Here is a 17442-nt window from a genome sequence, read left to right as displayed (position 1 = left end):
GACAAGCTTTACCCTTGTTATAAAAAGTCCCAAAGACCATCTTCAGCTTAAAAAAATAATCACCTTTGATCAAATAGAGTAAACATTGTGAAAATCTCCTCTTCTCCTGTTCAGTCATGGTGTAGGTAGTGAGAGGGTGTTTGTCAGTAGTGGCAGGGGACGGGCCATCTCATGTGGGGTTGGGGCAGTAGGAAATACCTACCCTAAATCCCACTTAGTGGCGTAAGGACATAACCAGATATGAAAATATCCCAGATGTAGGTGGCCATTTCTGTACCTACTTCCTGTCCACATCCTATTTATCCCTTAGCTATGCACGGGTTTGCTGCTGCTGCTGCTTTTCAGTGCTTTATGTTCTGTTGGTGCCCTTTTTACAAAAGTCAGGAAGGGTTTTTTCTGCCCCTCCAGCTGATGAGCAGAGTGTGAGTTTTTAGCCTCTCTTCACCCAAAGAAACTTGGGAAAATTAGCTAGAGAGAGAGTTTATTTTGTCCAATTTTATTTTGCTTATTACAACTGCATGGCAGGTTTCCAGTGTGGGACCAGTAGTGTCCAGAGCTGCCATTGCAATCCAGAGTGGGAGATGGGCTACATTTGGCTGGTGGAATTGCTGTGCAAGCTAAGGGGGGAAGAGCGAGCTTCTGTATCTTACACAAAGAGGCACCTCATCATCTCTCACATAAGGAAAGGGCAGAGGAGGATTTGGCAGGTTGGGTGCCAGATTTCTGGGATGGTTCCACGTAAGGTGTCTCTTAAGCATTTCGCATGGCCTCCATGGCCAGATCTTGGTGAAATGCACTGGACGTAAGCCACTGGGTAGTTCTACTTAAAGTGGTATAGGGGAAAATCCACTTGAAATCCTCTCCTGGTTGCACTGCAACCATGTTATGCAAATTATAGAGGTCTTAGCTGTAATCATGGATGTGGTGTGATGCTAACTGTGATGCTGATGTGACTGCTGCATCTGTTTCAATACTTTCTTGAAAAAGAAAATGTGCATTTTGCTCTAACAAGCATTACAACAGCCCTCAGCAAAACAGGCAGCATTTTCTCCCTCTATATGCATCCGATGAAGTGAGCTGTAGCTCACGAAAGCTTATGCTCAAATAAATTGGTTAGTCTCTAAGGTGCCACAAGTACTCCTGTTCTTTTTGCGAATACAGACTAACACGGCTGCTACTCTGAAACCTATATGGTGATGGTGCACCAGACTGGAAGCCAGGAGGTCTCAAGTTCTATACCCATCAGTTAATTGGGGTTATAAAGATATTTAGCATTGGTGAAACCTGAAAACAGACAGAATTTAAAACACCGGCTGCCACAGGCAGACAAGACAGTGCAGTCACACTCAATACAAGGATGACATTTGCAAACACCTCACCTCTGGCATCTAAAATATCACTTTTCTCTTAGCCCTGTTGAATTTTTAATATTTTCACTACAAGTAAGTATTATCCCATTTTGGTACGCAGGGGCAAAACATGTCTAAGTGACTTAGCGTCCTTTGGACTTACAGTCCTAAGTGCCTATATCTCTTGAACATGCGACTTAGGCACTTTTGAAGATTTTACATTAGGAGACTAAAGCTGAGAAAGGCTAAGGACAACATTTTCAAATCTGCTTGCTTAAAGTTTTCAATTTCTGAAAAATAGCTAAATTTTCAGAAGTGCTGAACACATGCTACTCCCAATACTCGGCTCTTCTGGAGATCAAAAACACATAGCTGCCTAAATATGGATACAGGCACCCAAATTTAAATGTTGTCTGATATTTCCGAGCTTCAGTGACCTAATCTGTAAAATGTAATACTTCCTTATGAAGGAATCACAAAGTCAACATTTGTCAACTGTTACCTGCAGTGACTTCGCCAAGAAGCATCCTGAATCCTCATGGAAAAAAGTAGAAGCAACTCTGACACAAATATAGCACCATTTTCAAAATTCCCATTACATGGTCGTGTGTACAGCTCTCCACTCTGGGTGAAATGTTCCCCCATCTCTTTTAATCCCTCTCACCACTACCCAAGCACATTAAAATCCTTTTGTATGGATGTATTCTTGAGCTACCACTCAAAACCATACCCCTCCTTCCCTACAACTTAGTAGCAGGTATCTCTCTATTTGACTTAAGAAATGTGTGAAATCCTAGCCCCACTGAAGCTACTGGGGCCAGGATTTCACCCAATATGTTTACTGGTGACAGGCAAGTGTGTTGCCTCTCTTTGTCCAGATTCTCTGTAACACAAAAGAAAACCCAGGAGAACTCTATGAACTCCTCCAAAAAAACCTACAGCTCAAATGTGAAGCAGTTATTACCTATCACTTGTAAGCACTTGAGCTATAGCCCATAGATGGGCTAAGTCCACATCTTCTTGCAGTTGTATACCTCAAGCATTTCCAGTACCATTACTGGCTTCACAGCATTGTTCTTTTTGCTACAATATATGGTGCATTCAGAACATCCATACATATATTTGTTTAATTGTTTTTCAGATAAGTACAAATTACTGGTGAAACTCAGTGATTCACCGCTAAATATGAAAATGTAGAGAATTTTTAAAAATCGTTATCTCCTCTGAACAAAGCATTACCTGTGCATTGAAAATACTGGTCATCCACTCCATCTGTGTATCCTGTCCATCACAACACATGTGCCTACAATACAATATGTGGTATCATTAAAACAAACAACAGCTTAATGAAGTATCTAACTGTAGTTGTCACATACCACAGAAGCAGTTCTTGTTTTGACATTCAAAACCTGCTTGGATGTCTCTTAATTATTTAATGTTGTTAGTATTTTATTATTTATATTTTATACATAAGAACTTTTAAAATATATATTAAATATATATTATGAAAAGACTGAGGGCAATGTATATAGGATCCAATTCAGGAATCTGTCCTTATTCTACAAAAACTGATGCACCTGTTTAACTTTAAGCATGTGCTTAGTTCCTTGGATTTCAAATCACAGTTTTAAGCCTGTGCTTTGGGGCTTTGCTGAACAGGGATCTTAGCAAGGATACGAAACTGACAGCTTAAACTAAAAGTTATTGCAACAAATCAACTAATATTTTTTGGTAACAGGTAAAAATCATACAAAAACAAGAAACACACACACATTAGGTTTCAAGCACACTATTTAAAAAATGTTGACATTGAACAGGCAAACACACATTTGTTGGTGTTGATTACTTACCAGTGTTGCTTTTCAGAATATACTGTAAGACCCCAGCTGAAAAAAATAAAACTCCACATTAAAAATAAATATTTATTTATTTACCAGAAACCAAAGCCATAACTTTGAATGCTAGCTTCAGGGTGCTTGCTGAATATTCCATAGGGAAGTTAATTTTACATAGAGATTACACCTCAAAAGCTATTGCAAGAAGTTTAGTGTATGGTTCTAATCTGAAAAGCATTCTCATTTAAAATGGCCTTATGGGGTTCCATGTTTACTGTCTCAAAGCTTTTGATATCAACTATGCTCTATTTACAAGTTATGACAGGACCTTTTTATCTAAGTAGCATGTCTGCCGACTCAGTCAAGCTAGGCTCCTTTCACCTCACGAATCATCAAAACAGCAACAAAGTTTAATAGATCGAATTATGCTCTCAGTTATCTCTGTGCTACCCCATACATTTTATCGTTTCAGTAACGCCTATGCAACCTCATGGAGTTATACATGTGTAATTCGTTGGAACTTATTAGGAATTCTTTGATGACATACAAAATGGAATAGCATCCAGCTCATTCGGCCTTAGCTGTGTAAGTTCTGCAGGGCTGCCGAGAGTTTAAAAAAAGCATTTTTGTCACTAAAGTAAGAAAAGCTATGACTGAATACACACAAGGAACACAGCTGAGACATCAGACATTTTTACATGTTCACTTTCAAGAGGAACACTGATATTTCGTCCTCTACAAACACAAATTAATGACTGAGATCCTTTGATGAAGGTGCTATAACTGGCCAAAGTATTCCTACTAGCAGTGATAGGGACATGGATTTGAAGCAGGTAGGGCAAGTAGTGAGGGCAGTCAAGTGAAGACTTGGTTTCTAAAATGAAGTCAGACAATATAAGCTAAAATATGGCCCTGCCCCATTTCCAGTGGTGAGAGAAACAAGATTGATCAGCTGAGAGTTTGTAAGTGACTGGAAGGCTGGGGTAAGAAGAATGAATCACAGAGTGGAGAAAAAAAAAAGGAAGGAGCTATGGGACCAGACAATAAGATGGCAGAACGAGCAAAACAGAAGGAAAGACAAAGTCAGCGAGAGCAAGCGAGTGCATGCATACACTGATACACACAATATGGCAGAAAAGCTGAGAGGACAACCATATGGCTCTTTGAAAATGAGCAACTCTGCAGAGAGAGACCTTGGTTTGATGCCAGCTTCTCTCAACCTACTAGTCTGCAGCAACAAACCTGACTCAGTCAGAAGTGCCACTGAATGGCTCACATAGAAAGAAAAGTCACAGCAATATGGAACCTGGAGAAGGAAAATCCTCCAGTGTGGACCCAGGGACTGGATCCAAAGGTCAGGACAAGTCATCTTTTTTGGCACACTAAAGGTGTGTCCACCACTGGAATGCAGGATATACGCTACAAGACTAAATTGAGCTAGTAACAGTTATAGCCACAACAGAAAACACACTTCAGAGTAAGAAAACCAATCAATAATTTTCTAACACAGAAGAGTTAACACGGAACACAGGAACAGACAGCATCAGAACAAGTAATATTATAGAGTGCAATTCCATTCAGAATAGGGGACAGACTTCACTTGACTTCCTGATTTTGTGTGTGTGTGCGCGTGCGTGCGCACGCGTGTGTCTGTTCCATCACAAAACTCTAGTATTTTGCTATACAGAACATAATCCAGTTTCTTTTCTAATCTTACTTTGTTGGTGGCTTCATTTTCTTCTTCACTCCAAGATAAAGTTTCAGTGAACTGAGGGGCAGCACTTTTTCAGGTTTGCTACTCTGTGAATGAACATAAGTTTCTAATTACTGCACTAGAAATTTACAAAACAGAATGGTTTATAAATGCTCAATCCCCTTTTTTCTTCTTTTGGCGGTTCTCTATTCTTATCTTTTCATTATGGGTCTCTATTTCTAATTTTTCTACCTCCCCCCTATCACCTTTGGGGAAATAATCAATTACCTCATACAGACCTAGTATAATTATATATGTGTAAAAGGTACATGTGTTTCACAGCTCCAGCTCGAGGCTAGGAGATTGAAGTGAAGTTGAAAAAAAAGAGGCACATTTGAGTGTCTCATACATGGAGCATAAAGCCACACTGATTTAGTATTTGTGGTTCAGAACTTTTAGACCTCCATTCAGCACAAGTTAAAGTGTGCTTAAAGTTAAATACGTATTCTTTGCTGAACCAGGGTCTTAATTTTTCTATGACCATACAAATGCTTCCAGTCTCTCACCCTCAACCCGGGGGGGGGAATAGAAATAGAACAGTTAGATTTTAAAGAACACGGTTGTTTATACAAAGGAACTTCCATTCAAAATTGTAAAAATGCAGAAAGTTAAGAAAGTTATTTTTTTCTCTGAATAGGCAAAGTGATAAACTTTACATACAGGCAAAGCCAACTTAGCACACATCCCTACCTTCACCTATTGCCTGCATCAACTAAGTTACACAGATTCCCTGAGCCTATTTTTCTTAAACCTAGAGTTCCAGTATGGCAGCTGAATGAATAAGTACCTGTACAAAATATATTTCTAATCTAGCTCCATTACAGTGCAATTTGAATTAGCATTTCCTCTTAAAGAAAAGAATGCATCTCCAGCAACAAACTTAATTTGTTGTTAATGAGCATTCATTAATTATATCTAATTAGTACATGTTCTCCACCTGCAAATACCAACCCCCCTCAACTACTCTTTTCTAAATAGCACTTAAAATTAAGTTATAATAATTACAAGTGCAAAGACAACTATCAAATGACAGCCAAAGACAAATAGTTTCAGGTATCCTGTCAGAACAATTTTTCCATGATTTACTCATTTTTTTTTTTTAACTTAAATTCTACAAAGCCATTTAAAGCTCATGCAGTATTTTACCACTTAATAGAAAACGTCACCTGAGTTTAGAAATATATTAAAAAAACAAAACCCAAAAACAAACAAACAAAAAACTTGTGAAACAGAACAGTTTAGCAACTGGAAACGAAAAGTTTAAGGCAATTTATACTAATCCTCTCAAACTCTTGCCAAGGTGCTAAGTAAGGTTTTAGGAGTATTAATTAATGCTTACGTATGAGCCAATTTCAGCTTTTAGCACTAATTAATTAGACACTTTCTGACACAGAATGATAGGGTTGGAAGGGACCTCAGGAGGTCATCTAGTCCAACCCCCTACTCAAAGCAGGACCAATCCCCAATTTTTGCCCCGATCCCTAAATGGTCCTCTCAAGGACTGAACTCACAACCCTGGGTTTAGCAGGCCAATGCTCAAACCACTGAGCTATCCCTCCCCTCCTGTGGTCATTCTACTTAAGAAATATATCTAAGGATTCATAAAAAAAAAAGACATAGTATTTCATCTACATAATCTTACATTAGCTATTAACGCATTAAGCTCTTCTCTAAGAAAAGGAGGCTATTTCCCCAAGGTACTTTAGGGAAAGTACAGTATATGTATAAATCTGCTGCACAAACAAAAACAGGATCAAGACCAAAAAAGCAATACTTTATTTAAAAGGTATTCTTTACCAGAAGCTAGCAATGTTAAAATTAATCAAATAAAACTAATCATAAATATAATACATGATAATGGGTAAGTTACTTAGATTTTTTAATTTTGTATAAATTGCACACATTCAAAAGCATTCTGCAAAGTACTAAAAACCTCTGATATATTATGGACCCAATGTGGCAAAGCTTTTAACACATGTTCAACTTTCTACATGTGGCTAGCCCTGTTAGCCAATGAAATTGCTCATGTGTAGGAAGTTAAGCACATGTATGTTTGCAAGACTGGGCCTAAACCAATAATATAGGTTTACTTTTCTGCTTTTATTATTAAAAAGTTAAGAAACAACTTCATACTTTTTTCGGGAGGGGAATAGGGAAGAGAAGGAAAGAAGATAACATTCACAAAACAGTACACAGAAAAGAGAGAAAATACTAGAGTGAAAGATGTTATTTTCCAAAACTCTTCTATCATGACATTTTTAACAAAAATATTTTTTAAAAAGCTATTGTACTCTTGTACCTTTTGTTTTCTAAAAGCCTTGAAATTTGTAGGGCAAACAAATAAGCAGTTTATTGGAGCTTTATAATACTTACAACACCCCAGCTTTTAAACAAGCTCTACACTGGTTTCTAAAAGTTGTTTTAATTAAAACAAAGTTTATCGTAATATATAAACATAGCTAAATGAGCTCTTAAAGTGGAATAAACTGAGAAAATGTAACAACTCAAACATAAGCAAAACATTTCTTCTTATTTTAATCCCTGAATTGCGTAGGCAAGTATAACAATTGCTGATTTGCCTGTCAACTTGTATTCATTTTTTCATAAGTAAAGGAAAGGAGTTTTAAGCTTAACTGCTCATGATTAGAACGGTGCAGAGTATTTGTTTATACCTTCATATCCTTGTAAAGAAGCAGATTTCCTTCCCGTAATACAAAATAACGCTCTTGAAATTTATTTCCAGACAGTAATTTTGATGGTTCTTCTTTGTATTTCAGGTAGCCTGCTTTCTCTGTCAAGAAGATGAAAAACACTTGGTTACAGTATTTTTAAATATTGGAAATCACTGAGTACTGAATTTTAATGTGCTGAGTATTATTATGTACCAACACAGTGATACCAGAATTTGATTGTTCTAAACTTTCTTATTTAAAAGTTTATTATGAATATATTGGTGTTGAAAAATGTCCTATTGATAGCACAGACAGAGGCCATGTAAGCTGTCTATGCTGTCTCGCCAACGTACTTTAATATGAACATGGAGAGACTAAGGTAAATTTCTAGGAAAGAATATCCCAAAGCTTATTTAGACCTTAATTTCTTAAATGAGCATATTCAACAAAAGGTATCAGTTAGTATTAATGTATTTTGTCATGTTGGCATTGGATTGTGGTAGTCAACTTATTTCTAGAGCTGTTCAGCAATTTTTGAATGTAATGTGGCATGGGTAAAAACCTGCCTTTTCTGAAAAGTTTTGCAAATGTTGGTTTTAGGAATTTCTTTTTTCTCTTTCTTTTTTTTCCTGTGAAAATTTGTGACTTTTTAAAAATCCAAACCACTGTCAAAAGTTTTCACTGCCAAAAATTGGGTGTTGAGTCAATTCAGTTATGTTTTTGAAAAACTGATTAAAAAGTGCTTTAAAAAATAACAAACAGAAAATAGGATCTCTCAAAACCTGTGCAAGGGAAACAACTTTAAATGTTTGACATTTTTGCAAGTATCTTTTATTTATTTGACCTGTTCTACTTACTTCAGGTAGGACAAATGTCAGCTGGCAATGACTTTTGGTCACTAATGTCTAGGCTAAATTTGAATGAAACTTTGCTAAATAAATTTCATCTGTACTAATATTTTCTAAGTAAAAAGCAATTACAAAAAATGTCAGTGGGATGAAGAGAGATGTAAAGTGGGAATCTAGAACGTGACTCTGTAGGTGCTACAGGCTGCCACAGCAACAAAGACAGCTGTCTGAAGTCTTAAGCAAATCATACATTTTATCCATACATGAAAGTTAATCATGAATACAGCGAAGAGAACTAAGTCATATGTAGGTCCCGTTTAGTTACAAAGATGGTGATACTTAAAAAGAACAATGCCTCACAGCAAATTACCCAGTTAATTATATTTGGGAACTAGTAATTCCTACAATATATCATGATCAGAATCATCAGATTCTTCTATATGTATGCAATTCCTTTGTACAAGTAATCATGACATCAGAGTATGACACAAAATGTACAAATCTGGTATTACAACTGATAAGTCAGAATTAGGAATCTACTTGTAATATTGAAGGAGACAGTAAAATGCATGGTTTCTAATAATATAGAGAAATTACTGCACCATTACATTTCTTTAACATTCCCCAGTAATCCCAAAATTACTATAATTACCTAATTTGGCAATATTTTTAGTAACTCAGCCGTGTGATAAAGAAATGTCTACTTTTTGTTAATATTTGAAGAGCTTTCATACTGCATATTCTTCTCTCATACTCACTGCTTATAAGACTATTTTTACATTAAAATGAGTCAAGTGTGACATCCCTAATCCAATACATTAAAACACACTAAAAAAACTGGAATTGTTGGTAAAACAGAAGCTAATGGGTATGTTGGACTGTTATGAAGAGAAAATAATTTACCATCTGAATATATAACAATCAGTGCTGTTATACATATAGGGGAATGTGATGGGGAGTGCAGAAAAATGGAATTCCTCATTTTTGACTCGTCTGTATATGTTGCAGCAGTGCTTGTAACTATACAGTTTTCAATGCCTGTTCTCTTCTTTATGTTCTTTGCCCTCTTTTTAAGGGTCCTTTAAAAATCTATACCATATATTAATAAATGAGGAAAATTGTTTCTGTAAGTAAAACCTTCAGACTAATTAATATTACCCGTCTAATTTATTTTTTATACATACATACACACACACACACAGACTAGGGCTGTCAAGCAATTAAAAAATTAATCGTGATTAATCGCGCTGTTAAACAATAATAGAATACCATTTATTTAAATATTTTTAGATGTTTTCTATATTTTCAAATATCTTGATTTCAATTACAACACAGAATACAAAGTATCCCTGAGGTAAAATCCACCCTCCTGTCTAAACAAGGGCTCACTCAGCTGACGGGAGCCCACCTAGTTCAGTAAAAGGAGGCGAGCTTGGTGAGCCCAGTACCAGAAACTACCCTTCTAGAAGCAACAGCAAGACACCTTCCTCTCGCGCCTCCTGCACAAGTTATTGCTTACTCCTTCCCATTGTCACCCCATGATCTCCCACATCGTCCTGCACAAGTCATTGCTTACTTTCCCCCTCCTCTCCTTCCCCAACACTGAATGCTTGTTTGTCTGGCGACTGGCTGAACAAGAAGAAAGACTGAGTGGACTTGTAGGTGCTAAAGTTTTAGATTATATATATACATATATATATACATACATACACACACACACTCCGTAATTGAGACCACATGGATGGACTTCAAGCTTTCGTGAATCTCCATTAACTTCAATAGGGCTCAGTGTGGGTATAAGGGTTCAGGATCTGGACCATGGCTGGGGGTGCAGGCTTTGGTGGGGCCAGAAATGAGGGGTTCAGGGTGTGGGAGAGGGCTCTGGGCTGGGGAAGGGGGGTGGGGTGCAGGGGGAGTGAGGACTCCAGCTGAGGGGTACAGGTTCTGGGGTGGAGCTGGGGATGAGGTATTTGGGGTGCAGGAGGGGGCTCCAGGCTGAGGCCACGGGGTTTGGAGTGTGGGAGGGGGTGCGGGCTCTATCTGGGGATGTGGGCTCTGGGGTGGGGCCAGGTGGGGAGAGGGGTTTGGGGTGCTGGAGGGGTCTGGGGTAAGTGGTTGGGGTGTTGGGGGGGGGGCTCCAGGAGGGAGTTTGGGTGCGGGCTGGGGCATGGGGTTGGGATGTGGGGTCCCAGCAATGCTTACCCTAGCTCCCGGGAAGTCACCACCAGGTCCCTGCGGCCCCCTAGATGCATGGGTGGCCAGGGAGGCTCAGTGTGCGCCCCTCGCGCTCACAGGCTCCGTCCCCATAGCTCCCATTGGTCGCAGTTCCTGGCCAATGGGAGCTGCGGAGCCCGCCCTTGGTGAGGGGGCAGTGTGCAGAGCCTCCCTGGCCACTCACGTATCTAGGGGCTGCAGGGACCTGGCAGCTGCTTCCAGGAGCCAAGCGTGCTAGGGCAGGCAGGGAGCCTGCCTTACTCCTGGTCCCACACTGGGCTGCCGACTGGACTTTTAATGGCCCAGTCGGCGGTGCCATCCAGAGCTGCCAGAGTCCCTTTTCAACCGGGCATTCCAGCCAAAAACTGGATGCCTGGCAACCCTAGGAATAAACAGGAATTCAGTCCTCACTCTCCAATCCAAATGGAACCGACAAATTATTACAATTATATTCACAACATTGGGATTCAACAGTAACTTAAATCCCCTCACCCATCAGCTCAAATTGAGAGAAAATAAATAGTCACAATTATATTAATAATAAGAGGTCATCTAGTCCAGTCCCTTGCACTTAAGGCAGGAGGTGACTATTTAACCTGCTCTTAAAAATCTCCAATGATGGAGATTCCACAACCTCCCTTGGCGATTTATTCCAGTGCTTAACCACCCTGACAGTTAGGAAGTTTTTCCTAATGTCAAACCTGAACCGCCCTTGCTGCAATTTAAGCCCATTGCTTCTTGTCCTGTCCTCAGAGGTCAACAAGAATAATTTTTCTTCCTCCTCCTTGTAACAACCTTTTATGTACTTGAAAACTTATGTCCCCCTTCAGTCTTCTCTTCTCCAGACTAAACAAACCCATTTCCCCCCCAATCTTCCCTCATAGATCACGTTTTCTAGACCTTTAATAATTTTTGTTGCTCTTCTCTGGACTTTCTACATCTTTCCTGAATGTGCCAGCTAGAACTGGACACAATACTCCAGTTAAGGCCTAATCAGCACAGAGTAGAGTGGAAGAATTACTTCTCATGTCTTGCTTACATCACTCCTGCTAACACATCCCAGAATGATGTTTGCTTGTTTTGTAACAGTGTTACACTGTTGACCCATATTTAGCTTGTGATTCACTATGACCCCCCAGATCCCTTTCTGCAGTACTCCTTCCTAGGTAGTCATTTCCCATTTTGTATGTGTGCAACTGATCGCTCCTTAAGTGGAGGACTTTGCATTTGTCCTTATTGAATTTCATCTTATTTACTTCAGACCATTTCTCCAGTTTGTCCAGATCATTTTGAATTTTAGTTCTATCCTTCAAAGCACTTGAAACCCCTCCCAGCTTGGCATTGTCTACAAACTTTATAAGTGTACTCTCTATGCCATTATCGAAATCTTTGAATACAGAGGATACCCAAATCCCTCCATACCAAGAGGATTTAAATTAAATTATCACAACTGCTTCATGATCGTAATGGAATTTAAATTCTTACCTATACCATTTGCATCAGACTAACTTAACCACAAAAAATAGATAGATATTAGGTCGCTAGTCTGCTGTGACTGCTGCCTATCACCAATTCAAGGAAACAAGACGACAATATTGTACTCCTTTTCTGACTGTATCCACTTATTGTCTCTTGTCTTATACTTAGATTGTAAGGTCCTTGGGGCAGGGGCCATCTTTCTGTTCTGTGTTTGTACAGCATCTAACACAATGGCGTCCTAGTCCATGACTAGAGATCCTAGGTGCAAAAGTAATACAAACAATAAATGATAATAATCAAGATTATTGCTTTATTCTGAAGTTAGTCTTTAAACTAATAAAACCACTTGTTCTAAAATCAGTAACCTTCTCACCATAACAAACCCATCAAAATGTCTCTCTCAGTTCTATCAACTGATATAGAGCTTTTTATCCAACTCTTAGGGGAAATTGCTTCAATTCTGTACCACAAAATTTATCCTTGAACTGACTATTTTCTATATTCTTTGGCTGCCACTAATTGGGTGTCTGATGCTGAAATTAAACCTAAAATAATTTCAGTTTTCGTCTTAATCTCATTAATTTTACAGATAAAAAACTTTTCATCAAATAGGAGACCATGAAATCTCAATTCACTTATGTTTTTAAAGCCTGTGTTCCAAAAAAACCCCTACCCCATTTGGAATAATAGACTCTATTCTTGGAGATCAATATTTCCCACTTAAATGGCCCAATACTTTATTTGGAAACTCTCAAGGACTTTATATATCGGTCCATTAACTCATACGCTTCTGACAGAAGAAACTTTAATATGGGAAATTCTCATTTTAGAGGAAGAAATAAAGATTTATGAAATACAAGTGAGCCTTACTGACGATCTCATAAAAAAAAAATACTTACAGCACACACTTGGTTTTCCTCCTTGCTACCTGAAAGACCTGGATCGTCTCTTGTTACAGACCTCATCCTTCTGTTGTCTAAATTTAATACACATGCTAACAGAAAAGGAAAAACTAATGGTCACCAAGGACATTACTATATATTCATAATTAATCTCTGGTGAGTTCCATGTATCAAAATCTGAGGACATTATACAGATGTTTGCTTCTTTCTGTTAAAAAAAAGTTGCCAAACTCATGACCAAAGGTAGGGCTCCCCGCTCCCTTCCCCGATTAATCACTGAGACTGGGAGACAGAGACTGTGCGAGGGAAGGTTGCTTCTCCTCACCTCCCTTGCTGGCTTATGATAAAAATGGCTCAGTAGGCTGTGACCCTTGCATCTAGAGAAAGAAGGGCTACGTGGAGGGTCACAGTGAGCCTCTGAGGCTAGCGAAATCCGCCAGGAAACGCGGGACCCACGGAGACAAGGACAGAGCTTTGTCACAATATATATATATATATAGAGAGAGAGAGAGAGAGAGAGAGAGAGAGAAAATATGTAAAGTTATTAGCACATGTTCAAAAGCAGACTGCCCTTCCTAGGCAAAAGCTGTTAAACAGTCCCATCCTAAACAAAGGACTGTGTTTACCTCAATTTACATAGAAGTGGTAAACAGGATTCTTGAGACACGCGGGGGAGGAGATGGCAGAAAACAGAACAATTTATATTTTAGCAAACACAAGTGGGGAAAGGAAGAGCATGGAGCCCCCTTCATCACCAGATTCTATGTCACCTTCCTCACTTTTTGGAAAAACTGTGCTTTGAGGAGTAACCTTCAGAAGAATCCACTTCAAAGGTTCACTGGAATATAAAAGAAAGGAGCAGAACATCCAAGTTCTCTCTTTCACCTAAGACAATGAAAGCATCAGCACCTCTGGCCCTCTGGGAGAGATTCTGACCAAGGAAAGGGTCAGTCACTATCTTGTGGGAAGACTGTAGGTGAGAAAGACCAATTTAAGTGATGCCTTGCTAGATTAAGTTTTAGACTTTTAGATGCGTTTCCACTTTAATTTGCTTGTAACCATTTCTAACTTTATCTTATACTTGAATTCACTTAAAATCCTACCTTGTTTTGTTAATAAACATTTGATTTTTAATGTTAACCAATCCAGTGCAGTGTTTAAAATGAACTGTTTGGTTACTGCAGTTAAATTAACAAACTGCTGAATATTGATTGCTTATGGGGGCAAGGGATCTTCATAACTGAACTGTCCAGGAGAGGGCCGGACTTTGCAGAACACACATTTTTTGGGAAAATTTGGGATGGGGAGTGTGTTGGGTCACTCTGTTAATAGTAACCAAGGATTCTGGAAGCCTCAGTGTGACTGGTGTGTTGCTGGCAAGCTGCTGGGGTCAGAACTACTGGACAAGGGCTGCCACTATACAGACACTCAGGGTGTGACTTGCATGCTGGTAGGCTGTTTATGAGAGACCCAGCCTCATGAGGCACTCAAGGTTACAGAGGTGACAACCTCTCACTGGTCTGGATTGTGCTCCAGAATGTGACACGCCCTTTGTATATTTTTTCTTGGTGGTAACTTTGCACAATGGATCCAAATTCTGAGTTCTGCTCCCAAAGGATTTGTCTCAGTTAATAACTAAAATTCCCCTGGCTTGTTATTTGGGAAAAGATACTAAGCCCACTCTCCATTCCATTTTTGTTCTACAGAACCAGTGGCTGTATACGTTCCTCTGTTTCATGGTGCCTAGGTGTGAAGAGGCCACTCACATGATTTCTCTATATGCTGCTTTCCACCCTCCTCTTTATTTTTAGTCCCACCCAATTGTCAATTTATAAGTGTAGGTTTCATTACTATACCCTTTGTTAGAAGAAGTGGGGAACCCTCTCTGCTTTGAATCACCCTCACGTTAGGGAAACTCTTTGAAGAGTTTCAATAGTTTCAATAGTATAAGTATGCTATTTTTGTTGGCTTTTTAAAGGGAACTGAATTGACTTAAGTTCTCATCATTTCAGAAACATTATTTATACTCCCATGTCTATATCATTTAGTGCTGATGGTAAATCAAAGTTTCATCAGACCAGTTATAACCAATTGCCAAAGAAATGGAAATGAAGTTTGGCCAAGCTACAGCATTAAGGGCAATTAACAGAGCCAATTAGAAGGTCTGAGCTATGTTAGGAACGTCACTGTTACAAATGCCAAAAATATGTCACACAATACAGAAACTCCAAATAAAAAAAATGGAATCCCTCCTTGAGTACAAAATGCTTGAAATTTGAGCCCGGTGAAGATGAAACACTGGGTGCTTGATCAGGATACACCAGAAAATGAAACAGATTAATAATGTTAAAGTGAAGGCTTCAACTTTATTAACTAAGCAGAGAGGAAGAAGGGAGAGGGGGGACAGAAGATATATGCCCACTGAAAATACCTGGCATTTTTTGGGGCCCAGCCCAAATAAATGCCCTCATGCCAAACAACAAATAGGGTTGCCCCCCACCCTTCAGCATAACTGCTAGGATCTAATCCATAACCATGAATAAAAGTAAACATGAATGGTACCTTAATGTGCAAAGACATAAGGTCTCTCCTTCTTCCTCCAGGCTAATAGGATCCTACCAGTTATCTCCTCTTTCCCTGCTCAGAAACAATCTCCCTGCACATTCTGGGTAGGAAGGGCTCAGAGAAGCCAAGCCAGCCCCTCCCTTCTGCACTCCTCTCAGGATTCCCCAGGGTGGCTTTCCCTTGCTGGTCTAATCAAATATTCCTCCCTTCCCTGCAAAGGGACATTGGGGGGATGAAATCAGAACCATTAGCAAAAGGATAGTACCTGGGCTCCCAAAATTTGTTTTTGTAATTTACCATATGTATACATGGATTTACACATAAGATTAGAAACAGAAGTGTTGTGTGTGTAAATGGCTACAGTGCATAAACATCAACACATTCCACATTTAAGAAGGTTTAAACCCCTTCAAATTGTTAATTAAAAGTATATATTTTTATTTGCCAATATTGTAATTATTATTTGTTTTATGGCAGTTAATATTTACACATTTAAAGAGAAATGTTAGCTTCTCTCTACTACTTTTATTGCTAATGTTTCTGTTAAAAATTAAGAATTACAACGAGACTTATTAAAACTCTTGCAAAATGAAACTTCTTTAACGCAGTGTTTATTTTTTAACATCCTAGTGCTTAACTTCTTTACTTTTATTACAATAAAAACTAGTTACAGTTGATTTTGCTTGCATCATTGACTCTGCTTCATTATTTTGACAAGACAAGAAATCCATAGAAATATTCCTTAGCACTTTTCAGTTTTTACGATGAACAGCAAAAAGTGAGCATTTCTAAAATGATGTCAGTTGTGCTGGTAACAAATTGACGTTAAATCACGTTTGATTTACTTTCATAATTTCCTTTTTAAATCCCAATGTTAAGGTGTATTGGATGTAATGAATGGAGCAGTAATGCTGGAGTTGGTAGTCATTGTGATTGATCTGGAAGACATTTGCTCAGACAGAGACAAAGTAAACTGAACATCTAACTACCCCAAATCTATCAGCAAGTACACCCCACATAAGTAGTATTTACAACTTGGCTGCTGCAAGACACAATTAAGGAGAGAAAAAAAAAGAAAAGAAAAAAACTTCAGGGCTTTAGTCACTAAAATGTATTCACCATGGAAAAGCTTCTTAAAATGGCAATCCTAAATTGAAGAACAGATCCAGCAGTAAGGCAAGAGATTATTTAGCTGTGATAATATTGCCATGATTAAGACTACAATTAGCACCATTGCAGAAATATTCCGAATCCAACTCAAGCAAAAGCATTTACCAAATCTGTTTCTTAAATACACTTTTATTACTTTAACATCTAAACTACTTTGGATAGCCCCAATTAATCTATAAGGTGCTTGCCTGTAAGCATCTAAACATTAAATCAATATGCAGCATTAAAATGAAATGAAGACCTGAACCAATGAGCATTGTAGCCACAAAACCAGTGTATCTGGCCCAAGTCAAAATGCATAGCTCTGAGGCAAACTACCCTATCAGGTAATGGAGATCCATTCCAATTGAGTATACAGAGACGAGCAAAGAGGAGTCACGTAACCCACACACCTCCTGGGTGTGGTGCTCTGTCCCATGTAGTGGCACCAAGACCACTTAGAGATTAATGAGTCTGCTACAGCCTTAGCTAACAACCACAGGGCTTTTTGCTTATGCAGTAAAGGCTCATGCATTTAGCTCCTGAAGTCCTAGGTTCGATCCTGCCCACCGATGACTAGGGTTTGTTGATGTTACAGTAGTACACAAAAAAAGGTGTCAAAATAAATAAAAAGTAAGGATAGTTCTTCTGAAGTAAGTGCAAATTGCAGACCTCC

At 38.7% G+C, this 17442-nt stretch overlaps 1 protein-coding gene across 9 annotated transcripts in view; it reads right to left on the bottom strand.

Annotated features, from left to right (window-relative positions):
* ARAP2 (ArfGAP with RhoGAP domain, ankyrin repeat and PH domain 2) overlaps positions 1-17442 on the bottom strand; it is a 195673-nt gene that overhangs the window by 15901 nt on the left and 162330 nt on the right. For 6 of the 9 annotated variants that reach the window (XM_043544542.1, XM_037897956.2, XM_037897955.2 and 3 more), the window contains exons 28-31: positions 7610-7728; positions 4902-4984; positions 3200-3235; positions 2589-2652 (exon numbers count right to left, since the gene is read on the bottom strand). In XM_043544542.1, the coding sequence (XP_043400477.1) occupies positions 2589-2652; positions 3200-3235; positions 4902-4984; positions 7610-7728 (302 nt within the window). Of the gene's footprint in view, positions 1-2588; positions 2653-3199; positions 3236-4901; positions 4985-7609; positions 7729-17442 lie in introns of those variants that run through there. The other 3 variants (XR_006290154.1, XR_006290155.1, XM_037897959.2) reach the window with 2 other exon arrangements.

This window comes from Chelonia mydas, chromosome 4 (assembly GCF_015237465.2).
Source record: "Chelonia mydas isolate rCheMyd1 chromosome 4, rCheMyd1.pri.v2, whole genome shotgun sequence".
Taxonomy (NCBI): Eukaryota; Metazoa; Chordata; order Testudines; family Cheloniidae; genus Chelonia; species Chelonia mydas.
This window is presented reverse-complemented; position numbering and strand designations above follow the sequence as displayed.